Source organism: Aphelocoma coerulescens, chromosome 6 (genome assembly GCF_041296385.1).
Source record: "Aphelocoma coerulescens isolate FSJ_1873_10779 chromosome 6, UR_Acoe_1.0, whole genome shotgun sequence".
Classification (NCBI taxonomy): Eukaryota; Metazoa; Chordata; class Aves; order Passeriformes; family Corvidae; genus Aphelocoma; species Aphelocoma coerulescens.
Genome location: NC_091020.1, coordinates 29,638,363 through 29,665,066, shown reverse-complemented (window position 1 = coordinate 29,665,066; position 26,704 = coordinate 29,638,363). Strand labels below are relative to the sequence as shown.

At 34.6% G+C, this 26,704-nt stretch overlaps 1 protein-coding gene across 8 annotated transcripts in view; it reads right to left on the bottom strand.

Moving 5' to 3' along the window:
- The window catches only part of ATRNL1 (attractin like 1), a 440,837-nt gene that overhangs the window by 217,559 nt on the left and 196,574 nt on the right, over nt 1-26,704 (bottom strand). For all 8 annotated transcript variants that reach the window (XM_069020095.1, XM_069020098.1, XM_069020096.1 and 5 more), the window contains exon 25: nt 2,077-2,138. In XM_069020095.1, coding sequence (XP_068876196.1) covers nt 2,077-2,138 — 62 coding nt within the window. The remainder of the gene's footprint in view (nt 1-2,076; nt 2,139-26,704) is intronic.

The window sequence follows — 26,704 nt, the reverse complement described above, 5'->3', positions numbered from 1 at the left end:
ATCAAAGGATGTTGAAATAAGTTTTGTTATCAAGCACATTCAAATTGTCTTTAAAACAATTATTTTCTTTATCAATAATCTTAGTATTTATGACCTGGGTTATTACTGTTACCACTGTGATTTGCCACAGTCATACCATATTCCCATTCAGTAAAGAAAACAAAACCAAACCCCACAAACAAACAAACCTAAAACTACACAAAACAAGAAACAATAAACCCTTATTAAAATGATTATTTTAGGCTACAAACTGTTGACATCCTAACTGTCTCTACAGATACTTTAATACCAATTCAGTTGTAGAAGAGTGCCATACAACATTACACCAAGGTTTTAAAACATTTTTGTGTTAAACACTTTTTCTCATTATAACCATCAGACCTTAGCTGGATTTGTCTGTGTCTTTGCAGGGTGCCCTGCAATTAAGGTTTGCACCTTGGCTTGGATCACTGCAATGCACTACTCAGGGCATTTCCTGATTCCTTTACATACTTCTGCAACTGGATTCCTAAGGTGGGTTATCAGCATTGCACTGCAGATGGCTGCAAGGGCCTGTTGAACTGAGTGCCAGCTGAAAGCCTTGGCTGTATAATGAGGCTGGGACTGAGTCAAAGGCAGTGGGAGGATAACTGCCAGCTTCCCTACAACCTTTTTCTCTTTAAGGAGGATTACATCTGCCTCGGGTTCCAATTAGCTTACAGTTCAGGCAGGCAGATCTCTTCTTGTATCAGGATCAGGATGAGTCCACATTTACCCAGAACAAGCCACATGAGATAGACCATCACACCAGGAGAGATAATGCAATGTATCCATAGAGATGGCTGCACCACCACAGAGCCTATAGTTCACATTTACTAAGGCTGCATCAGGGCACAGAGCACCAACAAACAGCTCTTAGTTTATCTCTGCTATTTGTCACAGGATCTCTCTGTTCTGTTGTACTTGGACAGACTCTGCTTTCTTCTATACAGTTTGTAATCTAAACGTTTGCATAAGCATCAAAATTTTTTAGAGCTTGCCGTCTCCCCATGAAAAAAAGAAGAAAAAAAACCCCAAAAAATACAAAAAATGCTCAAAAACCAAACACCCAAACCACCACTAGACTGACCTTTCGGCAATCAGCATTTTATTGCTCTGTTTGTGGCAAATGAGGAGAAATGGGATATTTTATATCACCTACTAAACTCCTCTCCATTAGCCAATGCCCTGGGTACAGAAGCCTTCAGGCTCTGCTCATTTCTGTGCCCTTTTTGGCAAGAGCAATAAACAGAATTTGGTCCATTCACAGTATTTAAAGAGTCTGATTCTTTAGGTACAGTTCCTCAGAGCGCAGTAATTAAAGTCAACAGAGATGCCATACTGTGAACTTGTGAAATAAAGTCATGGCCATCCTAGAAATACACATAGACATACCTGTCTGCCACTGTTCACACAATAACTTCACAGTTATTGGGAAATATCTTCACAGCAAGATTTCAAAGCACTGTAATTAATCTGTGTATATTCAAGTTTGTGATGTTTTATAAGAGAGCTGAACTTTTAAGAAGTCTTTCAGTGGGGTTTTGTTCAGATTATACAATAGTTGTTTATTTGTAGATGAAGCCCATCCCTGTATTGCTGCCACAACAAAATCTCAGGCATCACCTACTGCCTTTCATAATTAAGTTCCAACACATGAAAGCATTAGTAGTGATGTGGTGTGCTTCATTAAAAATAACAAGCTATTGAACAGAGCCATCATTTTAAATAATTCCATAAAAGCGTTTATAGAAAAATCACACACATAAATTACTTAAGTTCAGCTGGCTTTTCGTAATCACTGTAATACATGGTACAAACCCAGGAATCTTTATGAAGTGTGAAGACTGTACCACGGAATATGAAATACACAATTATATAATGCAAGATTCCAGCAGCTGCCTTTAATTGGCCAAGACCCTCCACTGGTGCAAATTAGGGAACACAGTTTGAAGACCTCCTCTCAGGCATTTCTCAAGATTCAGAAGCTGGTTAAGATGCTGGTTTGATGGTAAAGAGTCATCAGGATTTCAGTCAGAAGACAAAAAAGCAATTTACCTGAAGAAGGTGACAAAGAACTGCACCAGATCCATGATGGTATTGTGTTGTGAGAAGGCAATCTGCAAATAAAATAGAAGTAAATTACAACATTTTCAGACTCAACAGCTCTTTTTAGGCGAGGGTTTCATGGCTCCATGGATGATTACTTTCAAGTGTAATATCAGTCTAGTCTGCACACACCTGCATTTATGATAAAGTGAGACAATCAGCTAATTCCCATATCCTTGTTGGTGTCAAAATACAAACGATGGAATATAATACTTTTACTGAAGTAAAGTTAACAGAAATATCCTCTCAATATTAACAATAAAAAAAAAAAAAAAGAAATATATTAAGAAATTGTATTGCTATGAATTGTCTTGTTTATAGTCACCAACACCATCTTCCATTTTAATAACAACACTGAAACAAGGTTTTAGAGAAGACAAACAACATATAGTGCTTAAGATTAATACATTTAAAATATTTTAATTGTATAATATTAAAATTAATGCATATGTTAATTTAATTTTAAAAAAGATAAATCTGGTGCATAATAAAACAGTTTCAAAGCAAATTACTTTAAAGACAAAGTAATAAATATTCTTTTGGGCTACATTTTTACAGCCTCACCAGAACATGCATTAGTTCAGCTCCTTGCTGTAATTTTTGTGAATATTTAAGAATTATCTCTAAGACAGCATATACATACAGACATTCACACTTGCATGCAATACAGCCTATAATTATCTTTGTAAGTACTTTTTGCTAATGTTAAGAACAGTACTTAATATTTACGTTATATCTACAAATATCCATAAGTCCCTGTCTGGCTCAGTTTTTCAGTTTATAATTATCAAACTGAAGATATAGAGAATCTTCTACTTTGAATTGTACCAAATGTTTATCTAACTATATTTACAGTCTTTTCAAATAATTGTTGGGTTTAGAGATCTTTGTGCATTCAAGATCTGATCTTGACTAGTAATTACACCAAATTACTCTGAATCCCTTTCATAGCTGAATTGCGAACTTTTGAAATGATAATTCATGACACTCAAAAATTTACTTTTTTTCTCTTTTTTTTCTATTTTAGGGCAAAGCCATAATGTAAACTTCAGTAATAATGGTGTCACCGTGCCTTGTGCCAGCACAACACAGCTAAATGTTCTAACAGACTAATGACTTAAAAAAGATAACGTCTGCGAAAAGACCAGAAGACTTCTTTGGCCCAGTATAAAGTGCATCCCAAACAAAAACAATTGTTTAAGTATACCTTGAACAAAAATGAAAAGCTTTCCAAACTCTTTTTTTTTTTTTTTTAAATGCTGTCTGGATTCACTTCAAATACTATTTAATATTCAAATTCACTCCTGGTGTTTCCAGAATGTTTTTTACAAGTACCATACTTTAGGTGATGAACCAGCACAAGGAGAAAAAGTCATGCCAGTGTTGATTGAGTTCACCTTTTGTGATTTGTTGAAATGCTATTTGTTGAAGAAGCATTTAGATTTTGCATTATTACATTTTCATTCAAGGTGTCAGAATTCTTTAACAGCCTCTGTGAGTCTAGAAACAACTCCAGTCAAGGGAAAGTCTGCAATCAAACCCCTCAATCTGATCACAATCATACCAGGAAAGTTTTGCCCCAAACTTTTCTAAGAAACTATAGTGCCTCTGCTTCTCCTTTTCAACACAAAATAAATATGAAGTAAACAGATTTACAACATTTCAATGATTTTATATCATTGATTATCAATAATGAAATGATTTGCAAGCTCAGGAAAATGGACACAAAAGGAAGGATTCTACATTTTCCAACTTCTATTAATCTAACTACCTGTTCAAGATGTTCTATTGCTGAAGACAATGTTTCCAAATTTATGGAAGAACATCTGTCTGTTAGACTTGCTTGGTTGGTTGTATGGGATTTTCCTGAAAGTACTCATACTTTAAAGCAGAAACACATTTAAAGTTTCATCCCAAAAGTAATTTCCAACTTTAATCAAACATCTTCTAATAATTACATTAGAGTTACTGTTTAAAAGATGAACTACAGTATTTTTTGAACAGTATCATGTATCTCAGACTAATTTCAACACAGAACATTAACAGAAAGAATACATATTTTAATTATAAAGTAGACCACAAAGAAGCAAGCAAATGTCATGAACCTAGGACTGATACAAAGGACCATAATACCATTAAAAAGATATATTTCCATGGGGGTTTCATATAGATATGAATGTAATTGTCCTTTTGCTTGTGCCTATACAGATAAGGGACAAGAAAAGGAAAATTGATTCAACCCCAGGTTTTCACTTTGGACTTAAAGATACTGGAGAAAATTATCTCCTTTGTTAATTTGTATCATACCTTAGTAGTTTTCAGTTTCCCCAAAACATCTAAAAGAAGATATCTCTATCTTCTCTTACAAATAAGGATGAAGATAAATATCCTTTCCACCATTTCCTATGGAATAGTACCAAGTGCCATGTGGAACATAATTTTTTATGGGAAACGATAACCTCTATGAGTTACTGTTATTATTATCATTATTGTTATTGTTGTTGTGAACTGCAATTGTATTCCATCAGATCAAAGTAACACATATACAGATGGAATGTAGAAAACTTGGAGAGAATGAAAAGATTCCAAACCCAAATGTGAGGTTTACATTTATCTATCTATCTATCTATCTATCTATCTATCTATTTATCTATTTCTGTATTTTCCAGCTCACAGTCTTAAGAGATAGAACGGGATATCAAGAAAAGGCTGATGAGTGATCAATGAACTGTGGGGATTGTTCCAACAAACAGAAGACATGTCTATCTTTTTTCTCTGCTACATTCAAGTTTTTGAAAAGTATGTTTTTAAAAAAGCAAGTTAACAAACTTTTTTAAGGATGCGTGGCCTAATTGGAAGGAAAGGCATTGTGACTGCTGGCAAATATTTTACAGCAATTAAGGATTCAAAAGTCAGATAGGCAGCAGAATATGCCAGAGAGCACTGACACAAGGATTCATTGCAATCAATGTTTCAATGCATGGTAAATCTTAATTTTTTCATGTTTTGGCTACACACATGAGGTAGGAAATACGCTTCACACTGAATAATGATGGATGGAATAGGTCTGTGGAAAGAGGAACACCTTTTGAACACAGATCTTTCCAGCCTTCAGAAGTTAATGTCTGCAGGGCTGGATTCATTTTTTCCCATTTCTCCAGTTCATCTTTACCTTGACTATCCCATGCAGCAGTAATAGAGTCCTACAGAACAATAGGTCAAGATCTGTTCCATGACAAAAATGAGACAATCTTGAAAGTCTAACTCAGGGATATCTTTCATATGGAAATAGCAAGTCTGCCCTCAGAACTTTCTGTTTTAGTTTAAAAATATAGGTGTCAAGAAGCCATCTCTGCAAGTCTAACGAAACCAATTGTGCAAAAGGAAAAGGAAAGGGAAAACTAGGCACTAAATCAAAAGTCCATATTTGCAGTAAACAGTAACCTAATTCATGAAATGTTTCATATATTCAAATAATGTACACAAAAAGCAATTATAATCTGTGCTCCATTTCACAACATTACCCACTAAAGCAAACTTCTATCTGCTCAGGCTCTCAAACCATGAACAAATACTTCTGTTAATGCAATTCTTCCATCTTCCATTGTTAATAAATTAAGAAAGAACAAATAAGAGAAACTAAAATAAATACATGGCAAAACTCCGATAGAAGGTCTAATTATTAAACCCTGAAACATAATGCAATAAGGTCAGACATAACCCAAACTAAACTGCCTGGACTGTGTTGATTATGCCGACTTAAACCCTGCAGAATTATTACTTCCTTCAGTATCATCAAAACCATAATTTAATTTCTTCTTGGATAGAACTATTATACACTCCCACACTGGTCCTAGGTACGTACTGGATCAGAAGAAATGGATACCGACTGAACACAAAGGCTGACATATTTTGTTGTCTGTCATCTTTCACACTTTCTTGAGGGACACTTTTTGACTGAAGCAACTTCAGACAAAAAATATTAAAGTCAGCTGAGGAATATGTTTGTGTAGATGGCCACATTTTTGTGTATAACTTTTTATAAGGAAAATGTAAAAGATCAAACACTGTGATAATTTGGAATGAGGATGCTAGAAAACTGAAACACATAATAAATTCTCACATTTATTTGTTGTTGTACAAAGTGAAGTTTAGATATCTACTCTGCAGAAACATGACTGCAGAGACCCATATATAAACTATTTTAAAGACATTACTATATATTACATAACAATTTTGGGGTGGGGAATGGTACCTATGGATATCTTTAAACTCAGTAAACACATGACTACTAAATAATCAGTAGTTACAAAGGAAAAGATAAGATACTCTGATTTTTTTTTTTCTTAATATAAATGCAATTGTAAGTACAATTATATATTGGGATATCTTCAGAGAGAGTTACAAATGGTTCTGACTCTTCTTTCACACTGGACTTCAATTATGAAGACTGAGCTGCACAAGTGAGAGATGGATGGTAGGAAACTGTCAGTTTCCCAATAGAAATATTTACCAGGCAAAGCACAAAATATATTTTCTTTTCCTTTGGTAAACAGAAATTCCAAGAGAACATGGGAAGGAAAGGACAAGATTACCAACAAATTATATTTGTCTAAATAAGGGAAACAATAAACTCTTGGAGGCTAAAAATGCCACACATTTATTTTATGTACTGGCTTTCCTAGAACTTGAAAAATAAAGTTTGAAATCTGAATTTTGCCACGTGGAATATGTCAAATCTTGTCCCATGTGTGAACCTAGTCTAAATTAGTCAGATAGCTTATAATAATCAGCAGAGATAGGAAGGCATTTCATAGGTGAGTGACTCTAAAATAGATGTGGAGCTCTCATAACTTGGAAGGGATTACCCTGTGGAGCTGCCATTTCTCTCCACTAACAACACAGGGATTCTGTGATTAGTTCAGACTATAGACCTAATGTCAAACTTAGAATATAAATAATGTTAGGTGAGATAAATTTCTCCCATGGTTTGCAAGTACTCACCGGGTATTTCTGTAAAACTGTAACAATAAAATAGGCAAAAGAAGTATTTGTTGTTGGGATTAAATGATCTGAGAAGCAATACAGAGCTAAGTGCCTGCTAGCAGAATCCTGCTTCCTTCTGCTGCCTTAATGCCTGTAGAGAATTCAGTCTGATGTTGACAAACAGTCCTCCCAGATGATAAGATTTAGTGATAACAAAACTTTCATACTGATAACATAAAAAGAAAATGAAAGATAACAAATAAATTCAGACTTCACATCAAGATTTGATCAACGGCTTCCATAGATTATCTCTGCTCACTGAAGCCTTGTCTCATGCTGGCACACACTACATTATCCAAATACCCACTCCTTCATTTCTCAAAAAATGTAGTAATTACAGGGTATTATTTCAACTATTCAGAGTCACGAGAGGCAGAAAAACAATCTAGTTTTGTATTCAAGTAAGATGAAAGACATTCCTAAATAAGGTTATAACAGCTGAACTTTTTTCCTACCGAATAGGCACTTTAAATTCAATAATTTCATTATTCAATTAAATTCAATATGCATATTCCCCTTCTTTATTCAATGTTATGCTTGTGTACGCATATGAACAAACATATACCACACAGAAAAACCCTACATTAATAAACTCCAAGAAGTCAAGGAGAAAATGTAGGACAGGGAACTGTTATTTAACTTACAGTTTTATTCAGTATGCAAAGCATTTTCATAGTGATTCATATGGACATTATTAAGAAATTGAAATATTGGCTACTAAGTCAGTGAAAGAATGGAAGAAAATTAAAAGACATAGATAAGAGAGAAATTACATGTTTCAAAATTAAATAAAAAAAAAGATTAAAAGCAATTGACACAAAGACCTATAATACTGGAAAGTTATTTTAGACATAAATCTTCGCAGGATTGAGTTCTCCTACAAACTGTGTGAAACAGCAGATTTCTAGACAACATCTTTCAAAACTCTGGTGTTTAAAAGCCTGCCTAGATTAAATGGACAGGAAGAAAAATTAGATACAGAAGTGAAGGGAATGAAGTGAGAGAATTTGTCAGGCAGAGTTGAATGATTAAATTCTACTACAATGAGAAGCATTGCATGACGATATGGTTTTGTTTGTCAAGCTACATTAAGGAAAAGCCATTTTTGTCACTTGCTAGAATTGAATTTTCCTTTCAACCCCAGGTTTCAGCTTCCTTGTTATCACTTCTTCTGACATCTTATTATGACTTGATAAATTAAGGAGTTTCCCATTAGGAAAGCTGCACCTGTTACAGAATGCGCTCTTATCACAGAATCACAGAAATGGAGATAGGAGGAACATCACAAACTGAGGTTGTTCAGCTTCCCACTCTAAGCCAGGCTACTGTCAGCACCATATCAGGCCAACAGTGCCTTTCCCCAGCTAAGTTTTGTAAACCTCCAGGAACAAACATTCCATGGCCAGTCCGGAAAATTTGTTTCAATGTGCTATTGCTAACACAACGAATTTTTTCTAGTATTCAGTCTGAATCTCCCAAGGTGAAGATTCCACTTCTCCTTGTATTCTAAAGTTTATAAACAGAAAAATGTCCTGCATGGAAGGTACTTTTCACATTTCCTAAATAAATAAATAAATTTACGCTATTTGAGTGACTACAGAACTTAGTATGGTGGTCTGGCATTTAACACTCATACCTATATGTATGTGCAGAAACACATATAACAGAGACAGAAAATGTGCTGCTAAAATGATGAGTTTTTTTTCAAATTTCTTTAAGTCTTTATTTTTTTACATCTACAGTAGAGCTGCTTGTGCTAGACAATCTACCAATTAACCCATTGGCTGGTCTCCAGCCTAATAAAAATGATAATAAAATTTTTATAAGGCTACAAAAGCTGAAATTTTAAAATTTATGCAATGTTTTGTTCATTTTAGAAATCAAATACTTGGTTAGAAAAGGCAAAACATGCCCTGAATTTTGCATAAAGATCATGCCATTCAAAATAATGTATGTAAAACCCATTGTGAGATGACAAGAAAAGGGCAAAGCATTTTCTTAAACATGAAGAGAGTAATTTCCCAAAGTTTATTGTTATAAATGTAGAGCATGCTATAAAGCTGTTGGAGCTGTGGAATAAAAATTTTGTATTTGCAATGGCACTTTTCTTGATTACTGTGGATTAGCATATTTATGAGGTTACTCAGCCTCAGGTTTAAAACCACAAATCAAAGGTTTATATCAGCATGGGTAATGGATTACACAGGAGTCTATGGCCTATGATATCCCAGAGGTATCTGTCTTTCAGAAGATTTATGTGTATAATACCACTTTGTAGAAATTACACTTTCTGATCTTTTGTGTGGTGCTTGGTGATTCCCCTCTCTAATGTCTAAAACAACCAAAAAGCAGCATTCTCAGTTAGCAGAGAAATTCATTGATGTATTTTCCTATTCTCCTCCTCACTTTTTGATAAGGCCATGAAAGACAGAGGCTCTAATTCCTTGATGTACATAGCACCACTACAATGAGAGCAGAAGTCAGTGTGAGCATACTTGATGCAATTACTTCTAAAAAGAGGAAGGAGTCTGCATTCCAGCAGCCATCCACAGCACAAATAGTTGAATTTTGTTTATTCTGTGAACAGCACTGTGATAGAACCCACATAAAACTTTTTAAAGTCTCACTTTTTTCTTCACACGTGAGTGCCCATTACATAACTACCAGTGGTAAATACCTACTGACTTCCTTTTGGCTTCACAAAAACCAGGATTTCAGGGCAGAATGCGAAAACAAGAAATTGAAATGCTTAGTCCTGCCTCTCGTGAAAGACTAGCCAAAAGAGAAGTCAGGTAGGAGTTTTCAAGACTGTGGGTACCCAAGTGAATCTATGTGATCATCATTGTGAAATGATGACAAAGGAAGACACCAAAATCTCATTAAACTCTACAGAGAAAATGTTCTTCACTTTTATTATTATTTCAATATTTAACTGAAGATCCACATCTCTTGGAAAAGAAAACCAAAGGACGTGAAGACGGGTAAGGGAGTTGTTTACATGTGCACGATGAGTGAAGAGGACACATAATAACCTATATAATTTAGAAGAGTCAGCATCAAAAGGCATGAGGAAAAAACACAAAGAGTTTTTAAGCTCTCTGTATTGTACATTTATTCCATTGAAGGAAAAGTGTGGGGGTTTGTATGTAAGGGATGATGTCCACTTATCTATACAAGGAGCAAGACTCTTCTAAACGATTTTCTGCTGAAAGATTGACAGACCACACTAATGTGAAAATACCAATTCCTTCAAATAAAGGGGAAGTGGTTGACTAACCTAAAAAACACCCAGCATACCAAGAAAGAAAATATATAAGTAAGAAAATGAGTTTTATGTTTTCCCTTGAAGAGGTGATCAAAATGCAGGAAGTGACAACTGAGACTTTTACAAAATAAAATTAAATTGTGAGGATTAACAGAGCACATTGTGATTCAATTTTGTTATGTTAATTTTACTCTCTTTCATTTAACTTTTATCTGTCATTTGAAACTCATATTATAGTGCAAGCTGTAATAAATTTGAAAAAAAAAAGCAGATACAACTGGCAGCTTGAGACTTCAGTCACCCTCGTAGTACATTCTGCAGAGTCAGGGTGATGTAACACTGATATATCACTGAGGATATTCTGTCACAGCCAGAAGAGTATTTGTAAAAAGTGCAGAGAGATGTGTAATGGCAATAAGCAGGAACCTTTTTTAACAACTTGCAGAAATTAGGCTGGGAAAGGTGGATGAGTAACTGGGTTTCAGAGAGACTCAGAATGATGTAAAACCAAAGAGCAGGGCCTGCTCAGCGGCAACAGGACCACGCTGACTTTTTGGCAATGACATGCTGGACGACACTGAAAGGAACTGGCAACAGTCATTCCCATGAAACTACAGAGTTTGTAACAAAGTTTTACAACTGAAATATAGAAATGAGAGTCTAATGCATGAAATGCATCACCTAGAGCTGTGATCTGGAGGCTACCTGCAAAGCTCAGAATGAGCTCATGGACAAGCAGCAAGGAACTTCAGATTTATTTTAATTCCTAAAGGCCCCATTGTTGAAAGGAAAACAAATATTTAAAGTTGTCAGCACTGAGTGTACTTTTTATTCTCACTTTTTAAAAACTGGATTTCCCGGTATATTTTCTAGAAGCTCTATTTGCTTAATTGGGCTTGTGCAAATCAAAAGTAACCATTTGTCTGTTGAACAGTTTTAACAAAATCAAAATTCAAAGAAAATAAAGACTTTTGCAGCTAGAGCACTTCATGCTTTCAGAGAGAAGGAAAATACTTTTCAAGAACCCTACATAATTATGATGCTGGCCTGCACTGTGTCAAGACATAGGTTGTGCCTTTTCCTTCCTCATTGTAAGGCAGAAATGTTAAGATCTGCTTTTAGGGTGATTGTTCAGCTATCGAGATTCTTTCCATTTGAGTAGGAACAGAGAGGGTGTCTGCATAGCCAAATTTGATCTCAAAATAGTGAATATCTTCTGACAAAACAAGTATATAAGTCAGGGCAAAGATCCTACATGCAAAAAACCCACATTCAGAAAGATAAATCCAGTTTCTGTTACACAGACTTTGGAATTCTGAAACACCTCATTTGCTGTTCTGTATGTATATGGCAGAGGAGTAAGGCAATAAGAAACTTATTTGGAAGAATAAGTCTAGTAAAGATCAGGTATCTTCCAGCCTTCCTCTGCCTCAGAAAAATAATCTCTTCTCTTAATTAGGGGAACATTCTCAAAGTGCAATATGGTAAACTAGAGGAAATCCTCTAACAAAACTTTGTTTCCTAAAAATCAAAGCTACAGAATGTAACTCTGCATGTCCTGTGTGGACAGATGTGGGCTCAAAATTTGATTTTAAAAACTCAGCACCTACAAGATTTTTAATAAGAGAAGAGAGATGACCTCAACTATACTAGCTGAGTGAAAGACACACAAGTGCCCATGTCATCACAGAAGGAAATGGAAGAAAATACTTACAAAACAATCAATTTTTCACATTAGTTTTAGACAAAGTATGGGGGTTTCTGCAGAAAGCTAGGAAATTTGAGGCCACTATTTTCTCCCATAGCTACCAGTTTTGGAAAATTGGCTGAGCTGGACCAAAAAAAACATAGAACAGTTTTGAGAAGCCTGTATCAGGAAAAATTACTTTCCTAAAATTTGAAAAATGGAAAAAGGTTCTGCTTAAAAAAAAAAAAAAAAGAAGAAGAAATTAAGTGAAAACTTTGTTTAATCCTGAAATATTTTTCTGGAAAGTTTTAGAAGTTAAAAAAAAATGCAACTTTTTCCAAAAATTTTCCCACAAAATCATCATATTTGACAAACTCCAATTATTTCACTCTGGAAGCCTGAGCAGGCTTTTTTAAGAGAGGCATGAGTAGGGCACAGAGGAACAAATACCTTAAAAGACAATTCAGACTATCTGGTTTCAAGTGCAGGAAGGTGTTGAAAAAGTGAAGTTAAGAAATTAAAATCATACTCTTTACTCCTTACAGGGTGAACTTCTCACATACAGATTTTAAAGGTATCTATCTTGCCAACAGCCATATGTAAGAAATATCCTCACAGTATTCCAGTGCATTTTCTGCGACAAAAATACAGCAGAAAGATGTCTTCCAATAAACATATTGACTACACTCAAAAAGAAGGGTTGGGTTTTTTCTTCAATGATTACAGAATTCCCCAGATCACTCTATTTTACCCAACACCCTTTTTTCCCAAATGAGAACATACTCGTGGTTTTCACTGAGACAAGAACATACATATAAAAAATAGAGATTTGTATATTTATTATTTTGGAGAACAAATGCTTAATTGGTTTCTAGCTGCAAGTGAGGGTTTTTTGCAATTATTTTATGCATCTGTAGAGGGCTAAATGCTGATTTATGTTGTTTACTGAAATCTTGACTTAGCCTGGTGGGCAATAGTACAATGAAACCATGTGACCATATTCAAAGGTTACAAGCGATTTCCACAAATGAGATGTTCTACACTGCAAAACTCTTTCAATGCAAATCATTCTCAATAATTTTTTTTTTTTTTTAAAACACCAAGTTAAAAGAGGTTTATGTACCTATTGTCTTTTTAAACTTGAACCTAAATCCGTTCAAATTGAAATACAGGAAATTCCATTTAAAAATAAGAAATATTTTTTTACTGCAAGGATGATGGAAGACTGGAGCAGGCTGCTCAGACAGGTTGGGTATTGATTCTCGATCCCTGGAGATATTCAAAACCTGACTCAAACAAAGCCCTGGACAACTTACTCTAGCTGACCCTGCTTTGAGGGGTCAGACAATCTCCAGATGGTCCTTTCCAACTCCAATCATTCTGCGATTCCACAAATGAGCATGATTATTTCCCTTCTCACAGTTGTTAGTATGAGTTATTAGGTCTCTGTGTCACTAACAGAAGACAGAAAAAGGATTCCTGAAAGATTTAATTTCCTCTCCATTTTTCCAGAGCTGGCATGTGCAGAGACATCGACATCAACTTGAAACAACAAAGACTATCTAGTTCAAGTGAAACTTTACCTTCTCCATGTATTGTGCCAAAGAGGATTATGCTTTTTATTATTTTAAAGCATAAAATACATCTTGCAAATGTCTGTTTATATCACAAGAAAAAAAAAAGGTACCAACTGATATTCTGACAGAGACTGACAGACATTCAAAGTTTGCTACACTAAAAGTTCCTGAAATGCCCTGATTCTGGTAATTATGACAAATACTTTGATGTAATGTAATCTATATATTTACTGCAACACACGATTACAGAAGCACCAGTCTAATGTTTATAGTTTGTAAAGAGCACTTCTCTGCCTTTTCATTATTGTCCTGAAGGACTGCACTGGGAAGTGATATCTACTCAATGTCTCCATCTTTGGACAATACCATTAATTTCATCTTCCAGAGCTTCCTTCCAGCCTCAACCACTGAGTGAGAGAATACAATAGATGCCACAGTTATTAAAGTTTTTAAATGGTCTTTTTTTTAAAAAAAAAAAGTTAATTCATTTGTAATTGATACATTTCCAATCTTAGTCTGGAAAAAAAAAAAAAAAAAAATTGTTCAAATCGTCTTAATATCCTTCCAAAATCAACCATATGAAATGAGAGATTTTAAGTGTCCTGAAATAGAAGTTTAATGAACATATTACCAAAAAGTCTTTGTATACCTTTTCAGTCAGAACTAAATAAAATACAAACTGCCGCTATAGTATTTATGTTCTTAACTTGTTTATTTTTAACTATTTATTAACTTTATCATGGCAAAAAATCTTAATGCCAAGTATAAAAATATCTCAATATTCAATCAAATCTCTACCATAAATATTTCTGATGCCTTTTTCCCATGAAATGAAGAAATTTTCCTTATTTTCCTTTACATCTTATCTACTAAAATTCTATCTATAGATTTTAGTGACTTTTCAAGGTCACCAAATACTTGTTGTGCTATAATTTAAAAGCCTGATAGGAATCAAAGATACCAGAACTCAAGTGCAATTTCAGGTCAACTCCTTCTTTATTGAAGGTTGATAGGTTTTGATCTGTTTCCTGGGTGAAGGCATTATACCAATATTCCATCGAACACCTCTTAAAAATGTTGGGTATGAAATGTAAGAATTCCAGTCAAAATGAAAGGCAATCGAAGATCTCAAATCAAAATTTAAAATCTAAATAATTTTCCATAATTCCTTCAACACAATTTAGCATAAATGTGTTTCCTACTTTAAACTCAAACTGCCCGACAAATTTCCAGAAGTATTCAAGCAAAAATTCATCTATTGTTTGGGATCCAAACTTTGAAGATAGTAAATTTTATTTGAAGAAACTGTAATAAAATTGCACAATACACTCCTTAAAATACTTAAAACCTAATGTGTTTTCCAAAGTGATAACTGGTATTCCCAATTTCATATTTTCATCCTACTGAGTATAATCACGTCAAAGAACTCGTAGTTCACCCATAGGCAAAAGTGATCTACTAAAGAAGAGAAAATCTCTCAGAAATCTTTACTGCTGTGGATTGGACTGTCATAAAAAAGCTGACTGTCAGAGAGAGTAGGTCTTGCACATTTTAATTGCAATTGGACATGTGCTATGAGGAGCAAAGCCTGAGTTCAAAGATCAGGCTGCAGTCTGTAAGCAGATCAACAATTATAAACTGAGACTAGAGTTAAAAATCTGAGGTCTGGAACACTCAAAATTAACTTTTTGAACCTGCACTTTGTATAATCTCCAAAGCACCAGGAGCTCCATTAAACTGGAAGAATGAGAAACTGCATCAATTTGGCCAAGAGCAGAGCTCTCATCCATCTGTTGGGGAGTAAAAGTCTCACTTGATGGGTCAAGAAACACCTTACACCTGAGTACCTATTTCAGATGCAAAATTGCTGGGTTTATATATATTTTTCTATTGAACATCCAAAGGAGAAGCTCACTGTTTTATAAAGAATAAAGATAATAGCTACATAAATGTTGCAATATTTAACTTGTTGAAAGAAAAATTGCACCTTTATTTTTTGAAGTCTGTTCCAATGCTGCACTTATGTCATATAACAGAGCTTGGTTTAAAGTATAAGTATCCATAAAAAGGTGATATGATAATATCTTGTGCTAATGGTGCCATTATCAAGCTATAAAATGATGCCATTATTTTGCCCAACTGTGTGGCTTCATGCCCAAGGCCGTTGTTCCAGCTGGGAAGAAAAACTCACAGTAATATGGCATATTATGAAATTTCCCTAAATACGTAAGAGGTTTCATAAATGGAGTGCATTTATGCAAGCCACACTATTATGTAATAAAACAGTCTCCTGATTTATATCTGAGAGCAGGAAATCATGTCAAACCATCCCTTTCTAGGACTCAAAAAATTAAATACACGTTTTTGAAAGCTAACTAAAATGGAAAAAGAAGTTGATATGGACCTCATCCTCAAATACCTGCTATAAAAATTATTTCTCACACATTCTGGAAGTAAGCCAGCTGTCAGAATTTAGGGTAATAAACTATAAACAGGTCAGTGGTCAAAACTAAAAATTCCTCAAAGCTCTCAAGGCAGCGTTTAATGCATATAAAAACAGCGGTTGTAAAAACAGCTAAATATGACACCTGCAACATTTCTCCTACATCTTGAATCCTGTCTGTTTGATGTACACAGACCATAAGGCACCTCTTACTTTGAGTGTTCTTGAGAGTCAGAGTCCCAGCTTTGTCTCTCAAGTTCAGGAAAGGACAAGCTGCCAGACCTGCAATGGCATCTTTACACATTCATTATTAACATCTGGCCAGTTACTAGTTTTGTACTTCAAGCATGATCATTATTCTTCAAACTCACAAATTGAAACTGCAAAGGGAAGAATAATTCTTGGCATCATTCTCACATAAGAAGCAAATCTAAATTATGACATCAGTTGCAGATTGACTCAGTAATAAATTACCAAACCCAATTTACTCAGGACCTTGTAATTTAGTTTCAATCTAATCTAATTCAATTTTAGCTGTGATATATAAATGATGATTAGTAGACTATTGCCTAAGAATATAAAGTATTTAAGTTTCCTAAGTTACTAACATTTAAGCTACAGTAGTTCTGGGGGGGTTTTGGTTTGCTTTTTTTTCCTCAAAGGCAGAACTGAAAAATGCTATGAACCATAGAAAAAAATATTAGTAACATTAAATCTGGTACCCATGACAATTAACTCTACATCATAATTTTCTAGAATTCAAAATAATTCTCTCCTTGCACACAAACTGAGCTTGAAATGCACTCCATAGTTTATACAACAGACCATACGGACATGGGCTTATCCATGTGAAAGATACAACTACAAACGCTGCTCTTCATAAGTGAAGGATACTTATGTTTGAAATTTAGATTTTTATCATGTGATTATCACTCAGAGACCTTACAGAGTTCTGTGATCTTTTTGCTTTTGAGATCTTCCAGTACTGAGTGAAAGCATAATGAAAGGACACTGTAAAGAACCATGGAAACATACATCAAAATGTCAGCTGCTTTTTTCCCTACTTTCCCTATGTTGTACTTAGTGCTCTTTACTTCAAGGCAGGTGAACAGCAAAAACTAAGCTATAAGAAGCTGTACTTAACACATTTTCACAAAGAAAAGAATGATAAAAGTCAGGATAAACCTATCAGTAACTGCCATTTGCTAATTACACAGCTGTACTTATGCTACAGCTATAAAGACCAATTAAAATAATTAATCTGGCAATTTAGTTAGAATTTCATGTTGCAATATTCCCTAAAATTTTAAAACTTCAATGAAAACAGTCAACATCCATTTTAAGTTCTCCCCCTGGGACAACCTCCCTTGACCTGCTGGCAACACTCTGCCTAACTCAGCCCAGGACACCCTTCTCCTTCTTTGTCACAGAGCACATTGCTGGCTCATGGGTTTTTCTCCCCAGGTGCAGGACTTTGCACTTCCCCTTGCTGAACTCCATGAGGTTCCTTTCAGTCCATTTCTCCAGCCCCTCCAGGTCCTACTGGATGGCAGCACAGCCCCATGGCCTATCTCAGCCTCCTCCTAATTTTGTGGCAACAAAAAACTTGCTTTCCCATCATCCAGATGAACACATTAAATCCCATAACGTTATTCCACAAATGATGATTACACTAACAAAGTGTTCCATAGGATTTAATTTAACCTCAGGCTAAATAGAACTTTTACAATATACTGCTCTGAGACTCAAGTAAGTCTGACTTGTATAGGGCAATGAATACGGAAATGTATGGAAATAATTATGTCAAGGAACATCCATATACACTCCTTATATATTTATATATACATATATATATATACTTGCATATATAAATGAAAAGTAAATGGCATCAGGAAAATGTACCCACCAGGCTACATTCAGATTGAGATATGTGTATCTGACATTCAGTTTATCTCTTCTCAATTTATTATCTTCCTACGCCTACCACCAATTTCCTGACATATTTTATTTCTAATACAATAGAATAGGCAAGAGGAAGGTATAAAATAGACTTAATATTGTTGAACAAGTTTATTTGAATACTGATGCAGTCCTTGTAAAAAATTAGTTCAGGCTTACAGTTAAATCTGTTTTGTAACTAAATGAAATCTGGTTCTGGTGAAAGAAGGATTAGTAAATTCCTATTGCAGAAAACTGATGCTGCTTTGCAGCAAATTTTTATGGTTGTGTGATGAGGAAAAATAGTTTTAAATCTATAACTTTTAGTGTCATATGAATCTAATTTTCCTGGCAGACATGTCTCATGCAAGGTCAGTAACAAAGCATTTTCTGAAAATGCCTCAGAATGTCCTATAAGCTTCATAAATCCATACAGTTTAGTTTTTTCTAACTGAACAATCACCTTTTTTCTTGAGAGAATAAAAAGAACAATAATTCCATGTACCATTTTTTCCATTAACTGCACTCAACCCTTTATAAAAGATAATATACCTTCTGTAGCATCACAAAGCAAAAACAAGTTCACACATAACGCTATTTGTGAGCAATCAATATGCAGTATTCAGGCTACTCATCAGAAACCCCAACCACAGGAAGAATTTGTTTTCATTGAGACATGAATACTGAGCTAATGATATGGGTTTGAAAACAAAATACAGAAGACACAGGAAAAAATTACCCTAAACTAACAGATCTCTAATGCTAAACCCAGATTTTTCTACAAAAGCATACAATAACACTTTAAAAAGCTGAGTTAGAAGGTTTGCACTACACATTTTCCAAGTGAAAGAATTTCTACTCAAATTCAAACAGTATGATTAAATAGGCCTTTAAAAGTTAAGGGGGAGAAATGGAAAAGCCAGCATTCCAATGCCACTCCAGCAGAAGCCAAACCAGCAGATGCTGTGGATGCTGTACCTGGCACCTCTCTACAGAGCAACGCTGCTGGTGTGATGGGCACCACCCAGAACAGCAGCTGCTGAAAGGCAGCTTGGGCTCCTAACAGAGAAGAGAGCTGAGAAAGAGGAAACAATTTCCTTTTCTTGCATATTTACAGTTTTGATTCAGGACAGGCAGGACAACAAAATTATTTTTATCAATGAAATAATACTAAAAAATGTTCACGTTTAACCCCTTTTGCTCATGTGAAAGGGGAACTCTCTAAAGAAAATGGAGAGAAGTGAGATTATTGATGGGATGGGAAGAGAAAAAGGCTTATTCGACAGCAGGAAAATAATAGAGACTGCTTTTATTCTTCAGAAGATTTTAGCATGTAACTTCAGATTAGAAAAATATGTATGTAACTACATGCAGTACAATGATGCTTAAACCAGAGCAATTACCAATATTCTGTTTGTACAGACAAGGGATGATTCAAAGGGAAACAAAATAATCAAAAAGGATGTTTTTTACACTAAACATCTACAACTGCTGCCCAGAAGATTAAAGAGTCTTTTGTTTTGGAAGGCAAGATGACTGATGAAAACAGAAAATTCCTTTGTTCTTCCTGTTTCTGAATAATGGAATGCTTCACTGAGGAAATAAATGTGTACATAAATATGGGACCACATTACTACAGAAATCTGGAATTAGAAAATAGAATTTTAAGTGCTTAAGCTTTGCTCTGAAAATTTCCTTGATGACTAGGAGGTGCCTAGATCACTCTGACTACTTTGCAAGATGGAACCCAATGGTACAAATTTCTTAAACTTGGAATCTCTGAAACTGAAACAACATTAAAATTACAGCACATGTAAGGATTTAAAATCCTAATATACATTTTTTAATATATGACACAGTTATATATAAAACTATCTATGGTTTTGAGCTCAACTAATTTGGGGTCAGTTCAAGGCTCTTCACAAGGTATTTCACATGCCTTTCATATCAGCTATCTCTGCAAAAAGAATGACGAAACAGAGCAACAGTTAAAACTGTTAGGCAGCAAAACTGTCAACATACATGAAAACTGAAATAGACAAGGACATAAGAAATACAATGTTCTGCTTGAAAGGGACATTTGGTAGAAATATAACACTCCTTTGCTTATCAAGCACTTTCTTCACAACTGCACTTTTACTAACCACAAAACTGAATTTCACCAATACTTAATAGTTGAAATTAATTTGATTTTTAGGATACTTCAATTATAAAAACTGCAATCAATAAAATGATAATACTTCTTATCAACCCTCATCACATTTTTTCAGCGTATGACCTGAAGAAATCTCTATTCTAGTTCTCTTCTTGAAACTTCTTCGTTTTAACCTCAGAGAGCTTTTGTTTCTCTTTTGAGTTCTAGTGTGTAGTTCTGAATCTCCTTCAACAACATCCTTATCTTCTCAGAGCACAGGAAAAGCCCAGTGAAGCAAAGATTTTCAAGGCATGATGAAACAGTTTAACTCAGTTTCTGTATATCCTGATGGACACAGTTATCTTTGGTCAGAGGTTAATCAAATATTACCCCTTGCAGCAGTGGGATATTTGGCAGTTAACTCCCCAAAATGTCTGGTGCCTTATAAAAGCACAATGGCAGCACAACAGTTTTCCTCAGATAGAATACCCATTTTAAATTTGCTGAAAAACATGTTTATGTCATGCAAAGACAGATGAAAGTTTACTTACACAGTCATCATAAAAGAGGGAAAAAAACTGAGAAAAGTAATTAAAGCTCTTCCTTCATTTTCAGCAGCATAACGTAGCTTCTCTTGTTTGAGAATAGGCTTCTTTGCATCACTTACTACATCATGTTTTTACACTGACTTGTATAAGGTTTTGACTAATAACTAAAGAAGTATTTACATATTGAGATTAAAGTAAAGAAAAAAATCATAAAAGTAGGTTTGTATGTAAATTTTGCAGTAAATCCCCCAGTACACCCTGCCATGGATTCAGCCGCAGAGGACACACAAACCCATTCTCCAAAACTCATATGATGATTCCATGAAGCAAATGAGGGTGGTCCCTTTGCACTTCCCCAGTGAATATCTTCAGGCAAAGCAACCCCTTGAATTTTCTCCATTGTTTTATAAGAGCTGTAAAGAATCTATTCATAACAGAATATGAAATAAAATCAAAGCTAAATAATGACTGATATCACAAAAGTCAACGAGAGTACCCAGATGCCCCAAACTCTTCCGAAAATTAGCACCCAAACATCCCAATGACTTTAAAATGCTATATAGTTATGATCCATTACTTACAGAATTTGATAAGTGGGAAACATATTTGTGAAGAAGAAGAGGGCAGGGCATTAGCAATTATCACAAAAATATTTATTTGGTTGAAAAAAAAATTAGGACTCCTGTCATAATGTCTTGATTAAATAACTTTGGGAATTTCTGTTAATCTGTTTGATAACAAAATGTCATTCATTTTATGTCTGCAGGTCACTTACCTTTTACAGAAACATTAATGTATTAATGTTCCCATTAAGTGGTCAAGAAAAAGATTCTCCTTAGCAATATTTTGAGATCAAAGAAATAACTTTGCTACTGAAAGTTCAAAACACTCAGTTATGTTCTACCACAAGTGGCACATTGAATATGAAAGTTTATTTTATCTGCATGATTAAACCAAAAACAGAAATGACAGTAACCACTGATTAATTCCTAAAACATTTCACAGGAGTAAGACTGCAATGATATAATTAGTCAAAATAAATTCAGTGATATCTTGAACCGCTTCTGAACGCTATTCTTTCATACTTTCTTTCTATTCCTAAAACAAAAGACACCCCGCCTAACTTTCAGAATAGAAAGTTGTAGCAATTTATCAATTCCCTGAGCAGCAGGGCAAAATAGTCAATTCAATTAAAGACCATGTACTAGACCAATTGTATTCTCGTTCCTTGTGGAGCAAAGGGCTCTAAGTGTCAACAAACTGGCAGTGAAAGAAGAGTCAATTGGTAAAAGACCAATTTCATTTGTTTTTAAAATGTTCACAGGCAACTTACAAAGGTGAAAATGGACCAGTTTAATCCTCCTTTTTTGAAGCCCATTAACTCCTTTGTAGTAATCACTACTTCTATGAAACTTTTTTTTAAAATTGTGAATTACTGATCCTTCATAACAACTTCAGGATAATTGTAAACACTCTTCATCCCCACTACTGTTTTCCCTCCACAGTTCTTCATGATGGCTTGTAGGACATCTTTCTGTCATATCTGGAAAGGATGATTTCATTCATTTAGCAAGATGTCACAAATGGATTCACTTCACTTTTGTTAAAAATTGTTCACATCAAAAAGGAAAAAAAATCATGGAATATTGAAAAAAGAAAATTGTATCACAGAAAACATAACAAAAGCACATCCAGTGCAGCAGATGGGACATAACTGCTTCCCCAAAGGAGCATCAAATCTATCCAGAGAGGTGGTTACATAATTCCTTTCTTGAAACATCTGGTTTCACAGGTTTTAGAAACTGCCTGTGCCACCTTTCCTTTTAGCTCCTCTAAACTAAGTATCTCCCACTGATATTTAGTCCCGTTTGTTTTTCTTGCTCCCCTTCTCCATCTTGTTCCCCCATCATCAGTCATACAATTTTAGCTGCAGTAAAACCTTTTTAAGTCTTCTTAACAAGTGAACTCACTTCAGTATTGTCTCAAGTCATTTTTTCCAAACCTGTTTGCAGGTTTTACTATCCTCTGAACTCTCAAGTTGAAACCAGGAAGAGCTGAGAAGAGCAAAAGGGCTGCTTTAAAAATTTTATTTAAAACACTGTTCTTCAAGGCGACTAATCCTGGTCTATGTCTTCATATGTCTTTTCATTTTGTTCTCTTTGTATCCTGAGTTCCTGTTTGAACACTATTAACACAGGAAGTGTCAGCTTAGCAGTAGAATTTTTAAAGTATATTACTTAGTATGATCATTTAAATAACTTGCTTTTGCTATATTGTAAGTTTAAAAAGCCTTTAAAAACCATAGCATTAGCATTGTATATAATTAGTAACAATTGAATCTTTCCCTTTAGAAGCCCTAGAAATGTTATCGCAGTGATGTAGCATTTTCCATCAAGTCCCTTCTGATAAAAAACACAATTAACCATAGCACACCTAATAGCATATTGTTAGTAAATTGTCACTACTGTATCTTCCATAATTATCAGTTTAAATTAAAAATACCAGAATAAAAAATTCCTTCCACCCCAGTTTGCTTGATTACACCACACTGACTGGGGTAAAACAAAGGTAATGTTTAAATATCACAAAAAAAAAAAAAACCAACAAAACAGTTTAAACAATATGAGCAAGAATTTAAGCATAGGTTATTTCAGAAAAATAAAAATTCACACACAAAGTACTTTGTACACAGTGAATGCAACTGCAGGAACTCAGCATTTGTGCTGATGGAGACAGCATGTGAATGGACTTGAAGGGAAAGTGATGCTTTAACATCATGATATCATGCAATTTATCACTGTGAATGATAAACCATGCAAAAACATCCCACAAATGAAAGTCCACTTAATGATCTTACACAGCATTTGCAAACTCAGGGGTATAAATTCACATTGGTACTCTTATGATAAAGCATCTGTACACTGCAATTAGGCACCCAGATTTCACTGGTCTCCTTAACAGATTAAATTCTATTATATTATAATAGAATTTAAATCTGTCACCTCAAATGAAATCAGTTTATTATTTGAGGTTAAACTGTTATAAAAATTTATTTTTATTATTATTATTTAAACAGAAGTCCTGCCCCTTTTCCATTGGCTTCAACAGGTGTAGAATAAACAGCATTAAAGCAACTTCCTCGAACTGCACCAGCCAAGCATAAAGAAAAATATAAATGGAAAGTGAGGCATCTCTTAGTGGAGTAACCAAAAGTGTAACAATAACAATGGTACTGTGCAATTTAATCTTCTAACTGCAAAAGGATGTTTTGACAGACTAATAACTGTACCCTGCGTTGTCATTCTACTGAAAGATTCAAGCTGAAGGTGAAGAACCATTAGGGTGGCCAGGAGCAGAACAGAAAATGAATCTTAAATGCAAAGAACAGAGCTTGCTCAGCCAGATGAAAGGCTGACAGGGAATAGGACTGCTGTGTATAAATACAAAAAAGGGAATAAACACCAGGAAGAATGAGAGCTACTGATATCATAGAAAATGGTTGCACAATAACAAACATGTCTAAACAGAATGATTATATATTGAAATAAAAGAACTGGGAAACTATATTTAAGTTCAAATCATGAGGAAATTTTTTTCTTAAAACAGATAGATGAGTTTATGAAAACATTTGCTTAAATGGTTTCAGGTATAACATATCCTGATAATGGAAAAGATTACTGTCAGCCCTAAGCCTATATAAATAATATGTCAGAAAACCACTTAATTGTTTGTTCCATGTGTATTTGCAAGACTTGACGAGCAGCATATAAAACTTACATGCTTTCACTTTTTGTAAATTACTATTTACATCAGCAGTTAGTAAAAAGAAGTTAAATTTATTTTAATTAAAATATTATTAATGGAATCAAATTTTGGGTAGAATAATACTTAGTATGCATGAAAACCAAGGATTGAGAACTTACTGTTTCCTTCCCTTGCATAAATTACTTTAAATACATAATTTTAAACATTGTTCAGGTCCTAATAAAGACTATGGAAAATGAATCAAAGAGAAGCCAAAATAAGACCAAAAAAGACAAATTACTGTCAAAATAATAGGATGATTATATCCATGTTCAAGATGTTTTCAAGTAGCCCTTATCTATGTGAATTTTAAATAAAATTCAGAGGAAGTGGGTGTAAGGAGATGAGTATCAGTCTTTACAATGAAACGAAGATGCAAACATATCAGATTAGTGTAATTTTCCCAGCTTGTCAGGATTGTCAGGATGCCTCTTCTAGTTGGAATGGAGAAGTGAATTGATTACATTGCAAACAATACAGCTGCAATTGATTTTTCTCTCCCACCACTTGCCTTACCACAGATGAATACAGGTAAAAAAGGTTTGCAAAACAAATCAAGTTCTGTGGTTAATGCCCAGAGAATATAAATGAAGTGTTACTAGTTTAGGGGAAAAAAAAAAAAACAAAACAAAACAAAAAAACAACGTAATCATTTTAGAAAAAAAGCATTATCAGCTTGCAGTAGTTAATACAGGTATGATGTGAATTAAATAGCTTTTTGCCTTTTCTAATACCTAAAGAGAGGGCAAGAGAAAAGGAAAAATCTATTCGTACTGGTGCACATGGGTCTTAACCACAAGAGTGCTGATATATCTGTGACTTAGACACGTCTTTTGTTGAATCCTCACTGAAGAGCTGACAAAAGCACTTCAGAATGTCACTGAATGCCTTCATTTTGGCATGGATGCAGTGGCACAGTTACACCACACTCATGCTAAGGAGTGGAACAATAATACATCCCCAATGAGAAAGCAGAGCCAAAAAGTTCCTTTTAAATCTCTGAAGATACATTTTATGAATCCTTTCTCCACTGACATCTCACCTCCTACATTGCAAAGTCTAACAGTAACAATAAAAAAAATTGTAAATTTCTACCTTTATACTTCAGTTTAAATGCAGTTTTACATTGTTCCTCCCTTTTATCCTTGCTGCTACTGAAGAATATTCATTGAGTCTTTTAAGTTGGAAAACACCTCTAATATAATTGAGTTGAACCATTAAGAGCTGTACTCCATCCTTGCTCTTTCCAATCTCTAGTCTGGAAACACAAGCATGGTCAAATTTTCAACCCAGGAATGTATATTTAAGAAATCATGATAGAAAGGGGGAAAAAAAGGAGACTATCCAGATGCTATTTAAGTAATATTTTTTCTTTACGAAGGCAGATATAAACATTTTGCTCAAAATGCCCAACAGCTGAATAAATACCAAAAGAAACTGTCTTGTATTTATATTACACAACTTATTATTTAAAACAATTGCTTCAAATTTATAACTGTTTTCATTATTTTTAAAACCTGGAGGCTGTAGGGATTCTCAAGGAGAATGCAGTGAATTGCACTGAATTCTTGGTATTGATTTTTAATGTCTTCTGTAAATTCATTGAACTCAACTCACATTTTACTATTTAGAGAAGTCATTAACTTTGAATGTCCTAAAGGGAGGGCAAAGAAAGGATGGTTAAGGTGCAGAGAAAATGGAGTCAGAGTCTTCTCAGAGGTGAACAGAAGGAGGATTAGATACAATGGACAGAACCTGCAACAGATGCAGGAAAGAAAATTACTAGACAAGGATCTGAGCAATCAGACCTTACTTTGAAGTTTGCCCTGATCTGGAGCTGGAGACCTTGAGAGGTTCATCTATAAACTGTTCTCTGTTTCCCAGAGTCAGAACTTCTGGCACTTCTGCTAGAGATAACTACTACAAAACCTTTATCTGTGAAAATCAGTCATTTCGGTAAACCTCACCTATGTACGCAGCAGAGAACTCCTCAGACAATAGTGCTGAGAATAGAACAAGACCAAAATTACCTTAAATGCAAATAATTCAAAGCCTGCACTAAGAGACAAAGGAGTAATGATGATGCTATACACATACAAACAGCTTTTACTTCACTCATCTGAGAATATCTGACA